This window comes from Diospyros lotus, chromosome 1 (genome assembly GCF_014633365.1).
Source record: "Diospyros lotus cultivar Yz01 chromosome 1, ASM1463336v1, whole genome shotgun sequence".
Classification (NCBI taxonomy): Eukaryota; Viridiplantae; Streptophyta; class Magnoliopsida; order Ericales; family Ebenaceae; genus Diospyros; species Diospyros lotus.
Window position 1 is genome coordinate 21,635,660 of NC_068338.1, and position 24,915 is coordinate 21,660,574.

General features: G+C 33.4%; 2 protein-coding genes and 1 long non-coding RNA gene across 3 annotated transcripts; 2 read left to right on the forward strand and 1 right to left on the reverse strand.

The window, feature by feature from the left end:
- The first annotated feature begins 7,083 nt into the window (after positions 1 to 7,083).
- LOC127811405 (flavonoid 3',5'-hydroxylase 2-like) lies at positions 7,084 to 8,940 on the forward strand. The gene is made up of 2 exons (XM_052351638.1): positions 7,084 to 8,019; positions 8,194 to 8,940. The coding sequence occupies exons 1-2, from the start codon at positions 7,126 to 7,128 to the stop codon at positions 8,824 to 8,826; spliced, it is 1,527 nt and encodes a 508-aa protein (XP_052207598.1). The 5' UTR covers positions 7,084 to 7,125; the 3' UTR covers positions 8,827 to 8,940.
- A 406-nt stretch (positions 8,941 to 9,346) lies between these two features.
- Positions 9,347 to 10,487, reverse strand: LOC127812104 (uncharacterized). The gene is made up of 2 exons (XM_052352783.1): positions 9,878 to 10,487; positions 9,347 to 9,566 (listed from the first exon to the last, which is right to left on the reverse strand). The coding sequence occupies exons 1-2, from the start codon at positions 10,094 to 10,096 to the stop codon at positions 9,519 to 9,521; spliced, it is 267 nt and encodes an 88-aa protein (XP_052208743.1). The 5' UTR covers positions 10,097 to 10,487; the 3' UTR covers positions 9,347 to 9,518.
- A 1,947-nt stretch (positions 10,488 to 12,434) lies between these two features.
- Positions 12,435 to 17,248, forward strand: LOC127792941 (uncharacterized). Its single transcript, XR_008021247.1, has 2 exons — positions 12,435 to 13,443; positions 13,536 to 17,248. It is a non-coding gene; the product is annotated as an uncharacterized LOC127792941 (long non-coding RNA).
- The last annotated feature ends 7,667 nt before the right edge of the window (positions 17,249 to 24,915 follow it).

The window sequence follows — 24,915 nt, forward strand, 5'->3', positions numbered from 1 at the left end:
TTAATCTTATTTTTATATCATCAAAACTAAAAGCAAACATCAGTTATTAATTTATAATTTATAGAAGTTATAGTGTAGCAACCCAAAAGTAAGGGGTTGTAAACAATGAGTTATACTAGAATTAACCAAACTTGAGGGACATAAGTGTAATTTCTCAAAATTCACCAACTTATCTTGCAACTTGCAATCTCTAGTATAATATCCTGATTTTAAATAAATAAATATGATGTTATTTGGTGAGATATTGCATACCTTGTGACATTAGGAGAATTTGGTAGACAGTTTAAAGATCTCAAGTAAGAGGGAATACCCCGGGACGTGCGTGTCCAAAAAGAAAGGGATATCCATGGCAAACATTTTAAGATAGAATTTTTAACGCCAAAAGAAATTGAATCTGAAACTGTTTTCAATACAAGTTCGGAGCATCCTAGAAAATCGAATCATAGTAAGAAGGCTTTCGAGGAATCAACGGAACCCCGAAGATAGTTAAGTTTTGCATAGAGAATGACCCTGGAGAAGGTTCAAGGTAAAGCAAAGGATTTCACCATCAAATGCAATTTCACATGAGTTTCAGACCTAAATGTAATTTCTAAATTTTGGCCGAGAAATGGTTAAATGAAACTCGGAGAGCATAGCATGAAAGAGAAAGTTCTAAGCGTCGGTGTGGAATTTTTCGATACTTAATAGGCTTCGTGGAAAGGCCATAAAGAGATTTTAAAAATTAAGGGGGTCAAAGTGTAAAAAAAGAAAAAATGGAGAAGGAAGAAGGAAGAGTAGCCATGGCCATCAGCCATTGCTGGCTTCACCGAACAGCCTTTGGCCGGCGTCGTTTAGGCCATCCGAGGGCACAATCATGGGCCCTACGGCATGGGGAATTGATTGGAACCGAGTATGGGCCGAGGGGTGGTCAAGAATGGTTGAGATTTGACGGGTATGGCCGCGATAACCGAAAAATCAGGGAAGGGAGAAGTCATGCAAATCATCACGATTTGGAGCCAGGGAAGTTCATATCAAGCATTAAAAGCTCAGATTATACTAGGTATGGCTTGATTTGGCTCCAAAATCAGGAATAAATAGCAAGGGTTGGGGTGACCAAATGCATTAAGGTTTAAGCTCTGATTTTCTCGCGTTTGAGAGCAAATCAGGAGTCGTGGATAAAGGGCTTTTGCTCTTGAGTGTGTGAGGTTTTTTTCTGGAGATTTTGGGAATTTTTTGAGTTGGTTTGATGGTGTTTTCAAAGGAGGTCGGAAACGTGAGGCGGTGGTAGGATTCAGTCTGTTTTTTGGCTTTTTGGGATAGCTCCGGTGGTTGTTTCAGGCCAAGAAGGGTGCTAAAGGGATCAACTAGAAAAGGGCTATCGAGTGGTGCAAAGAAAATCGAGATCGGGTAATCGTCGAAGACCGGCACGTGGTTGTCATGCGCAAGTTGATTTTTTCAGATCATGTGTCAGTGTGTGGGGCCGAGTGCCAGGTTAGAAAACAAATATTTGAACCATTTGGTCAACTATTGAGCCTGTGGGCTTCCTTTGAAATGTATGCTTGATTCGTAACTTTCACATTCCTTAAAGTTCGTTTAATCTTAAATTTTGAAAACGAATATTTCCACCTTAACCCGATTATCAAAATCATAAAATAATTGCACTTAATTGATGTGATGGAACCTAATTAAATGTTGAATTGTGTGAAATAGTCAATAATCTTAGAGGACAAAAATTGAGGGTGTGTGAATGTTATTTGTTATAACTTTGTTTGTGGTTGCATTACATTGGGTTACTATATTGCTTCGCATTATGATGTTGGGCCAGTGGGGAATGATCTAATGTATACCTCTGAGTTCTCAGGTATTAGCCCTTGCGGGGAATGATCTGGTGTATATTTCGCCTAGGTTGTGTAGTATTTCCTATGCTTATATTTGACTGCTCTCTCACCCTGCAATTAAAACACAATAAAAATAAAATAAAAATTTTATATTTTTTTATTTATTTTGGTGAGAGGTTTATACTCATTAGTGTATGAGTGCAATTGTAGTCCAAATTTAAATTTGTATTTTCTGGATGAGTCCAAGTCGTCCACTGAGAGATTTATTTATGACAAATAAAAAAGAATGTCACACACACACACGCATCTGGATGAATTGACAACATGATTTTTTTTTTTTTTTTTTTTGTGGATTTTCAGATAACGGATGCTAAGAAATAAAGCAAGGCGGAAATTAAAATAAACACTGAATGTAGAAATATAAAATTGGATAAGACTTGAGTTAAGGAAAATTCAGCACCAACCCGCTGATCCCCAATTTTTAGCAGAAAATATTAACAACATTAATTTAATTTTAGATATGAGGGTTTGCTATTAAATGCAATTAGAGATGATGATAGTTCTAGTTTAAGCAATCCCCATACATAATATGCGAGATTCTACTTTAAGCAACTACCATAAATCCGATTGCAATTAATACATAAAATAACTAAATTAATCATCCAAGTTTGGGTATGATACCGTTTTCAGTTTTAGTAACTCCCATACGTGGCATAAAAGCTCTAAATTAGGCTTACGCTCCAATTCAAATCTAGTGATTTCTCACTAATTAATACACTTCATACTGACATTTAAATTAATGTCACTAATTTAAAGCGAAAGTTTCTTTGGGAATCATTGGCGTTGGACACTGTCCTTACCTTAACCCAAGATTGGATTTAGCTACTCATCTTCATTCAAAAATTAATTGACAGGAATTTAAATGGCGTAATTTAAATAGCAGGATTTAAAACAATAGAAATTAACTGGTCATTTAGGCGGTGGATAATAAAAAGACGTGAATTAAGAATTGCAGAAATTTAATGGTAGAAATTAACCGACCATTTAAGTAGTGGATAATAAAGTAATAATAAATAACATGAGAATTCAAGAGAAGAAAGAAAATAAGAGAGAACAAGAGCAATTCTCAAAGAACACAACTAAGATTTCATTCAAGAATAATAATAACCTTACAAGTGCACCCAAATAAGCTATTTATAGTCCACAAAATGCAATAAGGACCACACAAATAAAATTACCCCATTATCACAAAACATAATCATAACTAAGTTAATGAGGCATTTACCAAAAAAAACAAAAGACTTTAACTAGTGGAAAGACACAAAATACAAAAGACTTTAAGTGGTAAAACACTCATAAAAATACAAAAGACTTTAGGTGGTAAATTATTCATAAAAATATAAAACAAAGAAAAGTCTTCTACAAGTTGGGCTTTTGTTGGGCCTTTGGTTGGTCTTGGGCCTTCTATGTGATTAAAATGATTGGGCATTCCTTGTGTTGGATTCATTAAATAGTTGAGCCAAGTGCACTTGAAATATCTTTTAGACTCCATAATTAGCCCTTGAATTTGAGCGGCAACAATGGGTCATCCAACGTTTTCGATTTATGCCTCTAATTAATTGTAAAAGTCAACTTCCTCGCTTCATCCTAAAAATAATATGTAATGAGTATAATTATTTATTTTAAGCATAAATATAAAATCAAAATGGGGATATAATTCATTAAGATTTAGAAAATATTGACCCCTCATCAATACTTCCATATAGGATTTTGTTTCAATGGAATTGATTACAGATACTACTTGAGTCTAAGAGATAAATTTATTCCATTCTAAACTTATTTTGATTTTAGAAGAGTCATTAATTATATGATTTTGTGCTATGCAAGAAGGGAAAATCCTAATAAGGCAGTTCATTCACATTGTGTTGCTTGAGATATGTATTTAAAGGCCTTATGGGCCAACTTATTAAGCTTGTGCTTATTTGTCTTATGGAATTGGATATATGGTTGATGTTATATAAAGAACTCATGTATCAAGAAAGTGTTGTTAAGCAAAAAGGCATGTTCTAAGTAAATGCATGAGATGCATGTGGTGCCGATCTATTATGCATGTGTAGGGTCATCTTGTGGGTGTGAAAAGGTATTTTGATAAAATGTAAAGATTTGTACTTCTTTGAAGATGTTGTTAAGGATGGAAGGCATGAACCCAGTCGATGTCTATATGTCGGGTAGTGATTTCCCTTGACTATATATTATTCATACATTTATATATCGATCTATTGATGTTTCCCTTTGTTATATACTTGCTGAGTCTTGTGACTTATTTTTGTTTCTTTTATCATTCCAAGAAAGGGGAAATAGTTATTTAGGACGAGTCCCGATTAGATGTGTACAAAGATGTCTCGATCTCAAGATCCATGGGCATAGTTTTGAGGGCGGGAATAGAGTATTTCATTTTATATTTAAAGTCTTAATTTCCTTTTATTTTGAAAATGTATGGGTGGTAAGATTGAGATGATGATGTAAAAAATATTGTAATATTTATTTTGACTCTTATTGATAGTGAGTAAATATGAAAATAAAAAGAAATTTTTAAAAATTTTGAGTATTTTTGTATCTATATCCATTTTGAATGAATCTTCTCTCGGACTTCCTATACTAGTAGGTAAATCTAGGAGTAGGTCTGACAACTAGGGGTCAAATCCCATGAACGGACCAATGGATGAAGAAGAGGGGGATGAATGTTAACTTGATTAGAAATTTATAATAAAATTTAATTAGTTTTTATGACGGTTAGTATATGTTGACATCATAATTAATCACTGCTAATTTTTTATGAACTATTTTGGGGATCTAAAGAAATTTTAGAGTAGAGCTACTGTAAATATGCAAATCTAAACAGAGTTTCCTAATATTATAACAAAAGTTAAGGAGTTGTTCTTTTTACTGTTTTCAAGTTATTTTTAGTTTTTTAAAATAGTGAAAATGTGTTTACTTTTATATTTTTAAAAATGCATTTTCGAAAGCAAAGAAAATTTTTGTAAAAAAAAGTCAAAATAATAAAAAGTCATTTTGGTTGTTTTCATCACAAACACGCTCAAAATTTCTAAAATACAAAAAATGCTATAGATAAAAAAGATGCGTTTTTAACAATCTCAAAACAAACACTCAAAACATAAAAATAAAAAATGAATTGAAAACTAAGAATTGAAACACGAAGAAAATAACTCCTAAATTTTTTATCTTTTGTCTGAAATCAAAACAACAAAAGTGGAATAAAATTTTTTAAGAAGAGAAAAGATGGAGGAAAATTTTAATTAAAATTAAAAATTGTCAAAAATTAAATACTATTTTATTATTTTTCGAGATTTCCAATTAATATTGATGCCAAAATATTGGCGTCAATATTTTATGATAAAATATTATAATATTAAATAAAAATCAAATTTCCTAAATTTTTTCATCAAATCAAAATAGTAGAGGTGAAATAAAATTTTTTGAGGGAAAGGATGGAGGTAAAGTTTTAACAAAAATTAAAAATTGTCAAAAGTTAAATATTATTTTATTAATTTTTAAGATATCTAATTAATATTGGAACCAAAAATTTGGTGCCAATATTTTATGAAAAAATATTCTAATATTATAAAAAAGTCAAATTCTTAGATTTTATTTTTAAATAAGAAATTTAATATTTTGTGTCAAATCAAAACAAAAAAGGCAGAATAAAATTTTTAAAGAGGAAAATTATGGAAGGAAATTTTTAAGGAAAATTAAATTAGCCAAAAGCTAAATATTTTTTATTATTTTAATTTTTTATTTTAGAATTTATTAATAAATTTAAATAATATTATTTATTAGAAATTCAATATTTCACCATATAATTGAAAAATAGTCAAATGAAAGGCTAATCAATTTAGGACTTAAGATGATTAAATAATTAAAAGACCTTTAAATTAATTTAAAAAAATGTTAAATAAAAAAATTATCTTGATTAGTGGAAAAATGTATATAGATAATATTAATGACATATTACATATACAACAATAGATATAGTTAATTTTTATGTACTAAAAATATATAATTAATTTTTATATATGAATCAATATTTAATAGTGGCAAAATAATTTATATTAAATTTTTCTATGAAAAAATATAATGACTAAAATTGTTTTTGACGAAATATGTTTGTTAAGATATCTAATTAATATTGACACCAAATATTTTATGATAAAATATTTTGGTCACTACATGTCTTTATTTTTTTATTATGACAAAATATTTTAAAAATTTTTGTTTTGTCACTATATTATTATTATTTTTTATGCCTAATATGAAGTATTTTTATGAAAAATGGAATTAGTCGAATTTATTTTTGTCAAAAAAAAATTGAATTTTTGAGACATGCATTTTTTTGTTATACTTTTTAAATAATATTATGTCGTGATAAAATATTTTTATAATTCAAATTATTATTTATTGTGACTAAATTTTTTATAATTACATCTTATATGATTAAATACTAATACAAAATTTTTTATGACAAAATTATTTTGTCTAAATTGGATTGATGCCAAAAATTATTGTCCCTATAAATTATCTACTTTCCTGACAAAATATTATGTTAAAATAGTTTTTGTCACAATTTTACCTATTTTTTGAATTTTACATAAAAAAAATTATTTTATCACAAAAAGAATAATTTTTATAATAAAATTTAATTTATTACAATTATTTTTTATTATAATATACTAAAATTCTTGTAGTACTGGTCCAGAGAAATGGAATGATTAATGCGTGAGAGGTAGTTGGGAGAACCGACGGCTGAGGGGTAGCTGACCCTCACATGAGAATCGATGGATGAGGGGTAGGCCCTAAAGTGAAAATGGGTTGGGTAGGCCCTTAGGTGAGGATTGATAGACGGGGCAGTTAGCCCTCACGTGCGGAGTGGTAGGTGACGGGTAGCATAGTTAAAATAATCTTTAATTGCGCATTTGAGCCTTAAATGTGGAGATTTTGTTTTAATTTTAAAAAATTCTTACCCTTATTGCGTGGATTTTGGACTATATAATAATATAAAAATATTTAAAATATCCTTAAATCTGACTGTGAGGCGTAGTCAAACGTAAGGTATTTTAGATATCTTTACACTATTATGTAGTTTAAGATATACACAATGGTATAAGAGTAGCATAGCTCTTTAATTTTTTTTTATCAACTTGTATCACATTAAATAATGTTTCGGTAGACCTTAAATACCACCCATCACTCATTCCGTTGCACACATCTGAGCTTCGTACAAGAGACAACCATGGCCGCCAACACAGTATGGTTTTGGGAGTTGGCCGCAGCAACCCTTCTCTTCCTCATCACGAAGCTCTTCATTTCCGCATTCTCAAAGCCCTTCCGCAGGCATCTGCCGCCCGGGCCAAGAGGGTGGCCGGTCATCGGCGCTCTCCCGCTCCTGGGAGACATGCCTCACGTTCAACTAGCAAAACTGGCCAAGAAATATGGACCTTTCATGCATCTCAAACTGGGAACTAGCAATGTGGTTGTGGCGTCGAGTCCAGACGTTGCCAGAGCCTTCTTGAAAACCCTAGATACCAATTTCTCAAATCGCCCTATTCATGCTGGCCCTACCCATCTGGCCTACGATGCTCAGGACTTGGTTTTCGCAGAGTATGGACCAAAATGGAGGCTCCTCCGGAAACTGTGCGATTTACACATGCTTGGCCGGAGAGCTCTAGATGACTGGTCGCATGTCCGAGTCGTGGAGCTTGGGCATATGTCGAGAGAGATCTGTCGCTTGAGCGGTAGAGGTGAGCCGGTGGCGTTGCCGGAGATGCTAAGCCACGCCATGGTAAACATGATGGGGCAAGTCATACTTAGTAAGCGAGTGTTTCCCGACAAAGGCTCGGAGTCTAATGAGTTCAAGGACATGGTAGTGGAGCTCATGACCACTGCGGGCTACTTCAACATTGGCGATTTCATACCGTCGATAGCGTGGATGGACTTGCAAGGGATCGAGCGGGGTATGAAACGGTTGCACAAGAAGTTTGACGCCTTGCTGACGAAGATGATCGAGGAGCACACAGAATCGGCTCATAAGCGTCAAGCTAAGCCAGATTTTCTTGATACCCTCCTCATCGCCAGTAGAGAAAGCTCTGGAAGCCTTAGCATGATCAACGTCAAGGCACTTCTTTTGGTACGTACATATATATTCTGATCAAAATCTTGGATATCACTCCTTGCATATATATATATATATATATATAGGCTATGTTTATAAAAGAGGATTTCTGTAAATGAAAACTAATGGTGTTTACTTATGGCAATATATATGACTTAATTTGTTCTGCTTTCCTTTAATTTGGTATAGAATCTGTTTACTGCTGGCACTGATACATCCTCGAGTGCAATTGAATGGGCACTTGCCGAGATGATAAACAACCCGAGCATCCTCAAACGATCACATGAAGAGATGGATCAAGTCATTGGTCGAGATCGACGATTGGAGGAGTCAGACATTCCAAAGCTGCCGTACTTTCAAGCTATAGTAAAGGAAGCCTTCCGGAAGCACCCATCCACGCCCCTTAATCTCCCGAGAGTTTCAAACAAGGCTTGTGAAGTGAACGGCTACTACATACCCAAGAACACCAGATTAATGGTGAACATATGGGCGATTGGGCGAGACCCCAGCGTTTGGGAAAACCCTTTAGAGTTCATCCCAGAAAGGTTTTTAAGCCCAGACAAGCAAAAAATGGAGGCGCGAGGCAATGATTTCGAGCTAATTCCTTTCGGGTCTGGGAGAAGGATTTGTGCGGGAGTTAGGATGGGCATTGTGATGGTCGAGTATATTTTAGGGACATTGGTGCACTCATTTGACTGGAAATTGCCGGATGGGATGGTGCAGTTAAACATGGACGAGACTTTCGGGCTCGCATTGCAGAAATCTGTCCCTCTCTCTGCCATGGCCACTCCTCGCCTCTCTCCAGCAGCTTATGCTGCCTAATTAATCCACGCATGTTGCAGCTATCTTAATTCCTTCCCCAAAATAATTGATCCAAGCTTATGTTGCGTAATTATTCGATGATTACTGCCTATAATAATATGCTTGGTTCTTACATCATTCTTGCAAAGGAATGGGTAATGGAATAGGCATTTAGTCAATTCCATTGCATGCATTTATATATTTGACCCATCTTGCCATCTTTGCATCGACACAAATGGACATTAATCAGAATGCAATATATTATTACTAATTGAAGTCTTGAAATGTTTGCTTGCATTAATTTCCAAATGAGAAGATGCACATAAGGGGTCTTTTTTCTCCATATATATTCCAAATGTTTGTAACTTTACTAATATTATCAAGCCTTGCCCTCTTTATATATTTATGATAAAATGGAAGTTTTTTATATTAATTATTGTGTTTTTAATTTTGTTACCCTCCTTCATTTCAAGTTGAGGAAAAATAAAACAAAACAAATATTCAAGAGAGATTCAAAGGTGCAGAAGAAGAAGATGATTAAGATGCACACACACACACAGAGATATAGGTAACTGAATTATTAATTTTTATACAGCTTTTGACCAGCTATGCCGTTACAAAATAAAGTCATGTTGCTCCCAAACCGTAGCAGGAAACATGCTATATATATCATTTAGAATCCCCTGGAAATTCCAAGACTTTGATGCAAATCATCAAGGCTTAAAACAGCAGCTAAAATAGTTTACACCCTTCTTTTTTCTCTGCACAGAATTGCGAACATCAAGGGATTACTGAGCAGAACAACATGCATACATATATATATATATATGTGTGTGTGGAAATACTCTTAATTTGTTTGCTAATTCACAAGATCAATGTACACCAGCGTGTTTTCGATCCATGTGTGTCGTTTAGCAAAGGGGAAATGGATCGAAACACAGCCTGGATACACTAATCTACTTATCATTCTCCATCTATCGTACTATTATCTTTCAAGTGGTAAAAAAAAAGCAGTATATATATGCATGGAATATGAATAAATCTACATATCAGAAAAGAAAAATTCTCTTACCACGGCATGATCTTTCGGATAAAATAGACGTTGTTGTTGTTGTTGCTGCTGCTGCTGCTTTTGTTTGATCAAAATCTCTTGTTCGTTCCCAAGGCTAGCATGTCGTGGATTGCTCTTATGCTCCTTCCTGTTGGCACGGGCTTGAGAAAACACCACAGAGTAGTTTGTTGCTTCTTCATCAGCGCTACGATCCCACCCTCCAAACTCAGGAACTGACATCCAACCAGGCGTCTGCCAAATATGTCAAAACACCAAACAATGTACTGTTAGTAAATACATAACATCTTTGTTAATTACTCTTTCAGAAAGTTCTTAATCATGCATTATCACTGCAACAACTTAATGCATGCTAATTAATGGAATATTTCATCAAGATATATATATATATATAGATACTTAATATTATATACTTGAGCTTGCATTAATTGGTTGACATCCCCTGGCTTGACACACATCAACCAATGCAAAGCAACTCGAAGTATTTGTTGGATTTAGGATTTTGTACTGTACTTTTGCACAACAAAAGAAAGTCAAAGAAGATGCATTAGAATTCTAATGGGGAGGAAAAGGTGAGCTTAGATGAAAACCCTGCACAGAGCAAGCCATTTTGCTTAGTAAGGGGTGTTGCACGTACGTAATTCTAGTACAAAGAAACAACATTAATTTATACGAGAGTTGGAAAACAATATCTAGCTACCTTGTGTGTTCGGTGATGTGGCTTTAATTCTCTAGCCTTGCTGCCAGCACTTGGATGGTTCCACATGGTAGGGTCCATGGTCTTTAATTAAGAGGACTAATGATGTTGTTGGAGTTATTGCAGGGTATGAGATTGGATGAGAACAAAATGTGGTGTTTCCCATATTCCTCCAAATTCCCTGAAAAAATAGCCCACGAGTCAGTAATTTTTCACTATTATACTTGGCAAAAAAATAAAAAATAAAAAAAGGGTGGGTGCTGGAAACGTAATGCTCACAAACAAATAATAAGAAAAATATGAGAAATGGGGTAAAGAAATATATTTATATATATATATATATATCAAAGAGTAATGAATTAAGTAATAAAATCACAAGATGAAAATAAAATGTGAAATCAATATATATATATGTAATATCAGAGATGGAACAAAGGAAAAGAGAATTGTTTATGTGAGGTCTTGATAATTAAGAGTCACTCTTGCATAAAATTACCTCATTTCGTCGTTTTTCCTCATTGGATGGAGGGGAAATATTTAGTGAGAGAATAGAAGAGGAGGGAGCAGTTTGAGAAGGGCCATTATGTTCCTTCTGATTATATTAGCATAATAATCTGGTCATCAGCTCTAATATTTATGTTGAGCTAAAGACACAACTTCTTAATCTGTTAACTTGGGGGCCGGGTGGCTGCATTCTTTCTGGGTGCAATATATATATATATATATATATATAAAACACCTTGCCACATTTTGCGCGGAGAACTCTTGGCATCCATTGAAGACACACAAACCTAATGGTGGATCTAAAAAGTTCTAATTTTAGATGTTAATTTGGAGCATAGATTAGTTTGGTTTCTTTTCCTGCATCCAAGCTGCCTGCTGATCCGGTCAATAACAAGAAAAATCATACACATATGCATGCCTAACCTAACCATATAGAATTTAACATTTCAAATTTCAAAATTATTTGTTTAATTAGATATATATTCTCTAATAAATCCAACATGGAGTTGAACCAAAAAAAGAAAAAAAAAAAAAGTAAACGAAGCAATTCAAGCAACACGGTTGCTCGGTGCTGTCGTCTGCTCTCATCCTCATTGTTGCAAATCTCAACCATCGATCTATGGGGTCCCCTTGAATGAAAGGTGCTTAGTAAGGTTTCTGGCCCACATGTAGCACAAATTCTACATTTTGACTACTAAAGTACATTTTCAACTGATAGTTTTGGTAGCTTTGCTCATTGAATTTATGCGAAATGAAAAGATCTGTTCCAACAAGACGTACAACCAAACTAAGTTATAGAATGTTTTTTTCAACTAACTTGGTTTCTGATGAAATAAGCATAAACTAAATAACATATATACATTTTATTTTTATATATAAAGAATATTTAAACAAATCTCAATATAATATGTGATTACAAAATATACAGTTTAACAAACCTATTTTGTATAGATACTTATATATGTAAGAATCATGCTAGATATACACCTATTTTATACATTTTGGACTACATAAGAGTGTATTATGACCAAAATACCCTGCGCCTCACTTGTGCCTCACGCGCCTCTATGCGTCTCATGAGAGATTTTTTGTCATAATACCCCCTTATGTAATCCAAAATGTATAAAATGAATGTACTAGTAGCATTTTCCTATATTTTCCTATATGTAATATGAAAACTGTTGACTCAAAATGACTTGGGTCAAATAATTAAATATATTGGGTTTGGGCCGCTGGTGTATGCAGCCCAGCAAGCCCAGCCCATGCATTTTATCTTTCCTGCTAATCCTAGCCGTGTCCGTTGGCCCACATCTATATATATGGATGAAATTGGGGAAATCAGAAAAAGCTTCACTTTGGCACACCGACTGTTTACACACGCACGAGAAACGCTAACTGAGAGCGAGAGAGAGAACAGATTCAAGAAGCAAGATCGGAAGAAGAACGAAAATCGGAACTGAGGAAACGCAAGGTAAATCCGATCTCACTCTCTGTAAGTATGTATTACTTGTTTATTCGATGTTGTTGGGAGCGAGATTGGTGAGATGAGAGTGCTGGGATTGCTCGGGTTTTATGGAGCGATGTACTCTGTTATTTGTGCGTGTATGGTTTATGTTTTCTGATCTTGATGTAATGTTCTTGAGTGTTGTAAGATCTTGTGAGAGGTTCTTGTATCTCTCGTTATAATCGTTTCTGTAAATATGTTCATGCATGTTATAGTGGATTGACTAGGGTGAATCCTTGCCGTGAGTAGGATCTTCTGATCCGAACACGTAAATGCCTTGTCCGATTTCTGTTTCGTTGTGTTGTGTATGTTGAGTTCATTTTCGTATCTTTGATTTGTTCGGATTTCTTGGATCGTTGGTACTGCTGTGGTTGTTTGGTCGTGTGATTTATTTCACAGGGATTCTTAACAAGTGGTATCAGAGCCACTCGAGGGCGAACCAAGATCGCGTACTGCAAGATCCAGTCGGAAGGCGATCGGAATAACGGAAGGACAGATGCAAGACGACCAGAGCGAACGAAGAAGACCGCAAGGTGATTCCAATCTCGACTCACTGTAAGTGTGAATCACTGGGGTTTTGTGAGAGAGATTGAAAGGTAAGAGTGTAAGTGTGAATCACTGGGGTTTTGTGGAGTTGCTCGGGATGTGTTTGAGCGATTGTACTCTGTGTTGGTCTCTGTTTCCGGTCTCTGATTTGTTTGTGGTCGTGAGGACTTTGTGCGTATTTTATTCTTTGATTTTCCCCTAATCGTTGCTGTGTTCTTGAGCTTTGTATCAAAACCAAAGGTAGTGGACTTGCTTGGGGAAGATCGAAGGTCGCTGCCAGTTCCTGTTACGAACAAAGAAATCGGTCGTTGTCTCTCTGTAAGTGCGATTACTCCTATTGTAAGTGTGAATCACTTGTTTTTGTGGGAGTTTTTTTGGTAAGATTGATTGCGTGTTATTACTCGGTATAGTTGGAGCGTCGTAATCATATCTTTGTACTGTTCTTGAGAGAGGCCGTGTATTCTTGCGTGTGATCGTTTGGATTTCTGTTGACTTTCAAGGTATTGTGTTCGTTTCATTTTCGATTCATATTCTGTTCACATGCTTGTATCCTGTTGGTTTGTTTGTGGTGTTTGCGTTGGCTGTGGCTTCTTGCAGTTGATTTCTTGCTGTTTTTGAATTTTTTTTTTAAATCAAAATCAAGATAGGATTTGGAGAGATAGCTATTGTTTTGTAATTTCTGAATTGGATTATCTATCTCGCTGTTGTTTCCATTTACTGTAGCATTTCCGTTTACTTTCTGTTGTAAGTGTATATCACTTGATTGTGTCAGAAAGATTGGTAAGGTTGATTGCATGTTATTGGTCAGTGCACTTGGAGCGTTGCAATCCGATCCTTGTACTGTTCTTGGGGCTGTGTTCCTGTGTATTTCCACTGTTGATTTTGCCTTTGCTGATTGGCTTTTCATGTTCTGTCCATGCACTTTGTACGTTGTTCATCTTGTGTTGTTCTTGTTCCATTTTTTCTTTTTAAATTCTGTGTTGCTGCTGTGACTTTGTTTTCCTTGCAAGAACCAAACCAAAGATGGCACCTATGAAAATGGAACTCGAAAAGTTTGATGGCCATGGGGATTTCCACATGTGGTAGAAAAAGATGAAGGCTGTGTTGGTCCAACACAAATGCGCGAAGGCCTTGACAAAACAGACAGAAGGTAAGAAAGAAAAGGAGACACTGGGGGGAATGATTGATCAAGAGAGGCAAGAAATGGATGAGTTGGCTTCTAGTCTGCTCATCCTTAATCTCTCCGACAATGTCCTAAGGTAGGTAAACGATGAGGAAACCGTTGCAAAGGTATGGAGTAAACTAGAGTCTTTATATTTAGTTAGGTCTTTGTCTAATAAGATTTATCTAAAAGAAAAGATCTTTAGTTAATTTTAAGATGGACCCTTCAAAAACCTTAGAAAAAAATCTAGATGATTTCAAAGTTATCACTATAGGCCTACCAAACATAGATGAAAAGATTTCTAAACTAGGCTATTATTCTCTTGAATTCCCTACCAGAGTCGTATAGGGATTTGAAGAATGCAATAAAGTATGGAAGGGAATCCGTCTCCTTAGAAGATGTCTTGTTAGCCTTAAGGTCGAGATCTTGAAACTAAGAAATAACAAAAATCTAGTTTTTGTTGAAGGTCTATATGTTAAAGATAAGTCTAATTAGAAATTTCATTCTAGAGGTAAGGGTGAGTCTAAATCTTAGTCTAAGGGTAAAGAGAATTCAAAACTTGTGATCTGTTGGCTTTGTAAGAAAGAAGGTCATCTTAGGAGAAATTGTCCTTCGAGGCAGAAAGAGTATAGACAAGAAAATGCAAATCTCTCAGATGGATACGAGAGTGAAGAAGGGTTAAGCATTTAGAAGTCTTGTCATGATAGATTGGGGTGCATAGGCTTGAGAGGATTGTAAGAGTTAAGCGAGTTAGGCTTGTGGATTCAAAATAGATTGGTAATCTAGAGTCTTGTGAATCCTACGTTATAAGTAAATCTCATGGATGGTTGTGTTATGGGTGAAAATCCCATATGTTGTAGTTTGCTTACCATGTCTGTAGGGTGCTTCCCATGTTCTTTACTTTTCTTTCTAGGGCCCAGTGTTCTAAAAGGCATTAGGTGCCAGGCCCCAGCCTAGTGCTTAGGCGGGGCTTAGAAAAATTATTATTTTTTTATTTTTTAATTTTGTGATGTAATTTGATGTTATTTTTAATTAAATCAAAATTGAAAAGCATCAATAATGCAACATAAACTAATAATACAATAAAAAAAATAAATAAGTGAATAACAAATAACATTAATTAATAATAATAATAATAAGTTAATAACAAATAATCAAAGTTAAAACATTAATCATAATAATTAATAAATATTCAAATAAGTGAATAACAAATAATCAAATATTAATATAAATCCTAAATTAAATAATAAAAAAACAAAAGAAAAACAAAACAGGCAACATGCAACAGCAAGCAGCAATAACGGAGGCGACTCTGCAATTGGTGTGCGAGCACGAGAGAAAAGGGGAAATCGGTGGCGGTGCGCGAGCACGAGAGAGGCGACTCTGCAACTACAAGAATCGGAGGTGACTTTGCAACTACAAGAGACAGTGGCGGCGTGCGAGCACAAGAGCGGCGACGGCGACTCTGTAATAGACTGTCGGTGGCGGTGCGTGGGAGAAAGAAGGGGAAATCGATGAGAGAGAAGGGGTAATGGGTAAGGGGAAACAAAAATCTTAATAAATCTATGCTAAATCGATTCATGTGGTCTAGGCGATCGATTAGACCATAATTGGTCAGGCGGTTCACGCGGCTAGGCGTCCGCCCTGACTACCTAGGCGCTGTCTGGTACCGATTAGCCGGGCTAGCGCCTAAGGTGGCCGATTTGGCCATAATCGCGGCGGCCAGCAGTCACCTAGTGCCTAGGCAACTGCCCAGGCCACGTTTTGATGGGTGGATATTCTGAAAAGATTTGTGGTATTCTTCCTTGGGCATAAAAGTGAATCTTTTGAGAAGTTTAAAGAGTGAAAAATCTTAGTTGAATATCAAATAAAGAAGATGATTAAGTTTGAAAAATTGATAGTTGGCCTAGAAATAAATGTCTAATCTCATAGGATTAGTCAAGTTTAAATAAACTGATGATGATGATGATGTTTAGTTTAAGGTGGAATTTAGGAAATGCTATGTTTGGTGATAGCCCTAGTGTCAGCCTTGATTATAGAAGGCATGAATAGAAGCCCTAGTTGGACAAGAAGAGAACTCATGCAAGCAGAAGCAATCTGGAAATTTGGTTTGTGTCTTTCACTATTAACTCAAGGGGTTTGAGTGTGAGAGATGTTTAGAAGATTGGTTGTGAGAGTGCTTTAATCGCTGGTTTGACTTAGCATTGTATTCTCGGTTTGTATTATTTTCTTGATCTTGTTGCCTTTAGTGGTTTGTATTAGTTAGAGTTTGTATGGGTTAATAAGTTTGAGCAAAGCAATAAAATTTTGCTCATTGTGCTCTTGATGTAATTAGGAGAGTTGTAGGGTCTCTAGTCAAATCCATTGTCAATCCATTCTTAAGTCAAGGTGGAATTTGTTATGTGTGACTCAAAATGAATTGGGTTAAATAATTAATTGTATTGGGTTCGAGCCATTGGTGTATGCAGCCCACTTAGCCCATGCATTTTATCTTTCTTGTTAATCCCAGTCGTGTTCCTTAGCCCACACACATATATATATATATGTAGATGAAATTGAGGAAATTAGAAGAAGCTTCACTTTAGTACACCCTAATTGAGAGCGAGAGAGACAGAGAGAGAACAAGAGAACAAATCCAAGAAGCAAGATCAGAAGAAGAACAAAGATTGAAATTGAGGAAACGCAAGAAGATAAATCCGATCTCACTCTCTATAAGTATATATTACTTGTTTATTCAATATTGTTGGGAGAGAGATTGATGAGATGAGAGTGCTGGGATTGCTCGAGTTTTATGGAGCAATGTACTCTGTTATCTGCGTTTGTATGGTTTATGTTTTATGATCTTGATGTAATATTCTTGAGTGTTGTAAGATTTTGTGAGAGGTTTTGTATCTCTCGTAATCATTTTTGTAAATATATTCATACATATTATAGTGGATTGATTAGGGTGGAGTCTTGTCATGAGTAGGAGCTTTTAATTCAAACACATTTGTCCAATTTCTGTTTTGTTGTGTTATGTGTTGAGTTTATTTTTGTATCTTTAATTTCTTAGAATTTCTTGGATCATTGGTACTGTTGTAGTTGATTGGTTGTGTGATTTATTTAGCAAGGAAACAAATAAATGTTATAAAATATGTATTTTATATAAATATAAAGTAAAAATAAAATATATTATAAAAGGGTAAATTGGAATATACAAGAAATTATTATTTTAAACCCAATATCTCTAAACTAAATTCAAGTGGGATGCGACCCTAAGGCCTATTTCACTTTGAATTAAATTTACCAAACAAAATTTTATTGTTGAGAAGCAATCTAACCCCCTCGGTAAGCTTTAAATTTATGTTTAATTTCAATATTTTAATTAATCTTGTTAATATTACTCATAATGCGTGAGAAAATTAGAGAATGTTACAGTTTTTACACTGTTTATGTATTTATGATTTAATTACTATTAACTTTTTAGCATTCTTGTATGTGTTTTATAAATGTAATCTTGCGTTTATAGATTTTTTATTTGTCACTTGATTTTTCTAAGGACTAGTAAATTTTGAATAATTTTAGATTATTTTTTATTTAATATAAAATACTATGATGAAATAATAAAAAAATAATAAATAAATAAACAGTGAAACATGGGGAATGGGCAGAGCCCAACCTTTTTTCGGTCCAAAGGTAGAGGGGGAATGTTAGCCCATTTGGAATAGGGAATCACTTTAAAAAGGAAAGAACCTAATGGTTCTTATTCAACTCAAGAAGCCGCTGATAGCGGATCAGCCTGTCGCTCACAAAGCCGAGGCGAGTCTGATGGTCAGAATCTATTGTGACGGTGACCGAAAGTCTTTGTGAAAAAATGGAATTCCTTAATGAAAAATTAATTTTTAGACGTAGATGATTTGATTTTTGGATATGTGAGCAACCGAAGTGGTGAAGTTGGAATTTTTATGAATTGTGTCTTGATTCCTGGGTTCCATTTCTTTGATTTTGTCTGGTTTTTAAATGAATGGGTTATTTGGATCTTGTCGATTGGTGGGACCGAGTCGGGTGATGAGTCTTCAGTAAAGAGAGAGAGTTTTTGGATATGTTGAACACCATGATTGGACAATTGAAACAGTGGGGTACGTTCACCGGAGTACCGACCGTCCAAAGGCTGCCACCGGCGTTTGGGTTGTTGTTCCTTGATATCCTGATAGGGGTTGTTTAGTGAAAGAAAATGAATTTGTCTTTTAACTTTACAAGATTATGAATTGGCCCTTAAGTTTATGAAATTAGGAATTAGATATTGAAGTTTTGAAAATTTTAAGACTGACCCCTAAACCCTACACTACACTTGAACTTAAAAGTGTAAACCATTAAGATTACTGTGTAATTGAAACGGGACAAAAACTGAGACAGTATTAAACAAAATCAAAGAGAAAATAAAAAAAGGAAAACATGGTAAAAGTTTAAGAAAGACAATAAAGGGCATTTCTAAATTTTTAGAAATAAGATTACTTAGATTAAAAATTTAAAATTTTAATATGAATTAAAACTGAATCTGTTATGAATAGTTTCCCACACTGAGTTAAGTAATTGTCTCACGGAGTCGATTTATAACCGTCAATCTATTTAGAATAAAAAGATTTTATTTATTGCTACAACTTTGTTTTTACTTTGAAATTTTTGGGTTTCCTCAACCATGGCTTTCAACTTTTGTTTTCCTCATATTGGTTGGTCGGTCGGTCAACTTGATACATTAAGATGGTGGTCTCGATGGTGAAAATTGTACAATTTAGATTTTGAACGGTTCATGTTGAGTTGACGATGCATGTGGTGAGAATAAAATTCAAGATTTTTTTTTTTTCTATTGAAGCATTTGATTGATTGTTAGGTGACACAACTAATCAATTGACGAATGAGATCAATATTTTATTATTTTAACTTTCTTTCGTAGATAAAAATTATAGTTAGATTGAAGGTAAAGATAATTCTTACACTTGTTTTCTCAATTGCTTCACTTTCTTCAAACTTATTTTGTGAATATTCAAGAATTTTAGGCTGTGTTTTATTTATTTTTTAATTTTTAATTTTTTATTTTAATAGTCCATTTTTAGAAAATTAAAAACATATTTTCTTTGTCATTTTGAAAAATTATTTTTTAAAACAGAAAATTAGAAAACGTGTTTTTTTTGAAATTTTAAAAATAAAATTTTAATAATATTTTATTCAATAAATTTGATTATTCAGTAAATTAGAAATATTTAATATTAATATATTATTAAAATATATATTTTTTAAAATTAATAAATTTTATAATATTTTTTTTCATTACAATAATAAAATATGAATAAAGAAATAAATAAATGTGTTTTGATTTTAGAGTTTGTTTTGGATGAAAATATTCAAATTAACTTTTTGTTGTTTTGAGTTTTTTTTACAATTTTTTTTATTTTTAAAAATATATTTTTAAAAACAGTAAAAAGAACGCGTTTTCATTATTTTAAAAAATCGAAAACTAAAAATAACTTAAAAACAGTAAAGAGAACGCAACCTTAATTTTTATGTTCTTGCACTATTTGGTGTGGCAACTTGGTTATTTAGACCCATTATTTGTTATTATCTTTTGTATAACTTATATTTGCTGGTTCTTGGTGTTGCAGTGGTGATTGCTACAAGGTATTTTTTTTCTTAACAAGATGACATCCAAGGAGCTACGATGTGCGAAAGAGAATGCGGTTTGGAGCATTTCATCGGTGTCAATTTGGTCAAGGTTGTGAGAAAGCGAAATTGATGTTTGTAAATTAAACATGTTGCAACTTATAAGTGGTCTGGAGTTTAGATAAGAGAATGCCTAGTTTTAGGGAGTCATATGTATGTTTGTTGTTCGACCTTTGCCATGACAGGTGCGCTTGCATGGCCGGTCATCTCTCAATAAAAGTATACTTTTTGGTGTTTGAGGGGAGATCGCACGGGGCTGTTTTTGCCTTGGGTTCTCTCCTCAAGTGTGTGTTCTTGTTGCTTTCTTTTTCTTTTTTATGCTTTCCTTTCTCTTGGATAATGGACCGTTGCATATTTGAAAGCAAGCTCAACAATCTCAATTGTATTCTCTATCGTCAAATGAGACATATTGTCACACCTTGGTTATCTTTGGTATTCATGATTTGATGAAGCAGTGAAGCCGAGAGGTTATTTTAGAAGATTTTGAAAGTATGTAAGAAATCTTAAAGAAATCTAAGTCTTTTAGATAATTTTAAAGAATTCTTTTAAGAAAATACTTTGATAATGTATTTTAGATAAAAAAAAATTATTTTTTAGAATGTTCTAATTGTAGTTAGATGATGAGAAATAAATATGATAAATCTCACACTTAAAATTGTAGTATGAATCTTACTTATCCTTTAAAATAATAAAAAATAGAAAAAATTAAAAAAAAAAAATGCACTGTTCAAGAAGAATGGCACTGTTTAAAATTCAAGGATAAATCTGTAGATAATGTGTACACACGCATGTATACACATATATATATAAATTTAAAAAAAAAACATAGATTTGGAGATGACTTGTATATTTCAAAGATATTTTTGTTTAAGGAACATGAAATGACTGATCAACCAGAAATTTAAGAGCATCAAAATATCATAAATTGTTCGTTTGAATAAATTTTTCAAAAATAATAATCGGCATGTGAAAGTCTATTTTTCACATTTTATCAGATACTATTCGACATAATGCTGCACAATAATGTATTTTCTTGTCAATTTATACAAATAAAATGATTATGTTTATAAAAAAAAACTAGAGAAATCTTCTTTCAATTTCTTGTTTGTGATCTTGACATCCAAAAAAATATTTTACTAAGCCTTAAATATTTTTCGAGCACTTGATATTCTTCTAAATATTTTTACTCATTTTTTTTGTTTTATTTGGTCCATTTTAGGATTTTATTCCACTTTTTTACATTTTTATTTCTCATCATTTTCTTTTTCTTTTCTTTCGTCATTCTTTTTCCCCATTCTGGCTCTTCTACTGTGCTTGTCCTATTAACGTGCTCCTTAACCATCGTTTCCACTCATCTTCTCCAATCATCTTTTGTCATTGGCAATTATTGTATCCTATTGGTTTCTTTTTTTTTTCCTTTCTCATCCTCTTATTTTTTTTCTTTTTCCTTCATGTTTGGCCAAAAAGAACTTTGCAGCTACAACTTTCAACTTGTCGAATTGGTTTTTCTAGTAAAAACGTGATTTTTCAAAGAGCCTAAAAACATGTTAAAACATATTATTTTCTCCCAATCGCTTTCTATTGATATTTTCTACCAAATTTCTCAAAATCAACCAGAACAAGATCAGTTTGCTTTTCATTTTCGACCAAACTATTGCCTTTTTAAAGTCAATTTTACTAGCCTAAATCTTTTGATCTGTATCATTCATACTTCTCTTCTTCATCCCTTGGTCCGTTCATGGGATTTGACCCCCAACGGGTGCAAGTTGCAAGACAAGTTGGTGAATTTAGAGAAATTACACTTATGTCCCTCAAATTTGGTTAATTCTACTATAACCCATTGTTTACAACCCTCAACCTTTGGATTGCTGCACTATGACTTCCATAAATTATAAACTGACAAATTAAGTGTTTGCTGAATCCTTGAATTTTTTTTTCAACAATCTTTAAAAAATTAGACTGAGGCCTTATACTTAGGGAATTTATATCAAATGAAATCGATAGATAAATTGTAAAAATACCCAATGATTCAACATAAAAAGGGGTCTCAAATCCTTGCAGTATTACCAGAATGCTGTTAAATTATAACAAATTACCATCAAACCTATTTTTGAATTAATAAATCCTAATTTCTAGAATTATATTAAAAATTCTAAGTATTACAGGTGTTTTGTTATGGTAAGGACTACTTAGAGAAAAAACACTTTTGTATTGCACAGAATGATGGTTTAAGTTTGAGTTTATGAGAATCGTCAATTATTTTTTTATCTATTATGCATAATTTTTTTTTTTTAGTTTATGCATGTTTTCCATTTATAAATTGAGGGCTTCAAAATGCCGAACCCTCCCACCTTTGGAGTATAGCAATTGCATTTATTAAATATTATTAAAATACTCAAAATACAATTAATTTTTTATAGTAAATTCGTGAAATTAAAATGTAGCCTAAATTACTATTAGGAAAAAATTTTAAACTTTCAAAAATATATCATTTTGTTTGGATTCATATTTCTAGCGAGTTGGGTTGTAAATATTTGTTGAGTTTAAGGGGACTTTGATATATTATAGTTTCAATTATTTATGAGTTATCATAACTGTGTTTGAGATAAAAGTTGACAATCATCATTACTGAATCCTATACGTTCTAGGTGATGTGGGTGAGATAAGCTGAGTTTGATTATATAAATACATTTAGTAATTTCTCAAACTAAGCAGAATTTTAATTATAGCCGTTTGGTAAAATTTGTGAGGACCCAAAATTTCTCACCTTTTTTTTTTTATAAAACCAATAACAACTTTTCATTAAGCAACTGAAACCTTTTATAAACATTGACATCATCGTTCATTTAACAAATTCTTTAGGGTCTACCCGTCCATACATCTAAAAATAAATGACACAAAATAAAATACAAAATTAAGCTCATTTCTATTGCCCTCAACACAAACCTCTACGGATTTTTTAGTCAAAATTGCTCTGTACACATAACTAACCCATGTGAGTCAAACTTCGTTAGACACACTCTCATCCAAGGCTTTTCTCTTATCTGGAATTATGCAAAACAAATATGAGGTATAAGGCCTAACAAGTATAATATAGAATAAATGGGAAGCAATAATAAAGGAAAGAATGACAAAATTTCCCACTTACACTAAGCACCCCATTATGCTTCATAATATCATATAACATAAAAGAAGCAATGGAGAGAGAGATAATAAGATTTTTTCCTTTTTTACTAAACACAAACATGCCATGTTATACATCATCATATTCCCGTCCATATGCTATACCACATCATACGCCTATGCCATGTTACACAACATTATGCCCCCATACTATGCCACATGTCATCTTTGCAACACATGCACGTGCTTAAATATATGCATATGACCCTTAGAGCTCACCATTACCAATATACTCAAACCATGTATACATCCCTTAGGGCTCACAAATATCATAATGGCACCAAGGCCTCAAGATACATACAAAACCATATCTGCAAATATACAGAGGTTCTTAGCCATAGTTCCCCCGCGTCAAGTACTCGCCCACCAAACATTTGGATATCCTTTTCCCCTCTCGCGGTCATAGTCGCTATGCAAAATAATAATTACACAAATATATTTATCATGTATACAAACTCAATACGTAAATATGTATAATTTCATGCATGATCACATGCTCCCAAACATTTCATGCAAATGTTAACCAACACATATAAGCTCCATGGCAACCAACTAAAACCTAATGTTAATAACTAAACATATTGATAATTAATGTGATTTCGATTTATATACATAAAATTACACGTAATCATAAGTATTTTACCACTTCACTCTCATGGTTGTATAATAAATTCAGCTTAAGGCCCATATTGAAAACTTCGATGCATAATAAATTCCCATGCATAATCTACTCAATGCACGACTCCAAACCAATATTAAATTTAACGAATGAACTCATCACTAATTAACAATGACAATTGGGGGTAATACGAAAGCTAAACAGGAAAAATTAGCCGACAATCAGGGAAGAACTGTCAACGGATACATCCCAACAGCCGTCCGCCAGTGCCTGACCTCATAATTGGTTGACAATCACATCCCAATGGTCGACAGTTAGTGCCCATACATCCAACGATCGACTGATAGACCCCAGCAACACAAATGACAGCCACGAGAAACCCAGAATACAAGCAAGATAACACCAAGATCTCGCATAATTTGAATCCTAATCAATCAATGCATCATTCCTTAAGAAATATAGGATGAATCGAATCCTATTTAGGCTTTTGAGAAAGACACATCAAGTATTCAAGGGAGATCAACAAGATTAAACATGATAAAATAGGCAATGATCATGATTTCAAACATAGGAAGAATAACCAATACAAAAAGGATTAATTAGGCAAACTTTCACAAAAAATTCAGATTTCAAATGGTAATTTCAAAGGCCTATTTCGGACTCGTATCTTAATTGAATGTTATGAATAATATACTCAAATCAAAGCCCTGGATCTAGTTTCTAAAACAACAAACGGATTCAAAATTAGAAATAACCACAAGAAGTTATTACCCAAAAATTAAAGCAAGGCAGATTACTCGGACAGTAAAATTTCTAGATTTTTGGCAAAGATTAACAAGGTTGTTACGAGCTCAAAACGTAACCAAATCATGCAATTAATATATTGAAATGAAATTTAGGACGTCTAGTTTATGTAACAAAAAATGGATCTTAAATCGAATATAATTACAAAAAGTTATACCTTAAAAACTGAAGCATGAACATATTACATGAAAATAGTAAGTTTCAGATTTTAAACAGAGATTGATAGGATGATTACAAGCTCAAAATTAACCAAATAATTTATGTAATATATCAAAACAAAACCCATGAAGTCTAGTTTACAGAGCAACAAACGGATTTCAATTTG

Coding starts and splice junctions, on each gene's coding strand:
- LOC127811405 (XM_052351638.1), top strand. CDS start 7,126: ATGGCCGCCAACACAGTATGGTTTTGGGAGTTGGCCGCAGCAACCCTT. Junction 8,020..8,193: donor ACGTCAAGGCACTTCTTTTG/GTACGTACATAT, acceptor AATTTGGTATAG/AATCTGTTTACTGCTGGCAC.
- LOC127812104 (XM_052352783.1), bottom strand. CDS start 10,096: ATGTCAGTTCCTGAGTTTGGAGGGTGGGATCGTAGCGCTGATGAAGAA. Junction 9,567..9,877: donor ATCCGAAAGATCATGCCGTG/GTAAGAGAATTT, acceptor AATTCTGTGCAG/AGAAAAAAGAAGGGTGTAAA.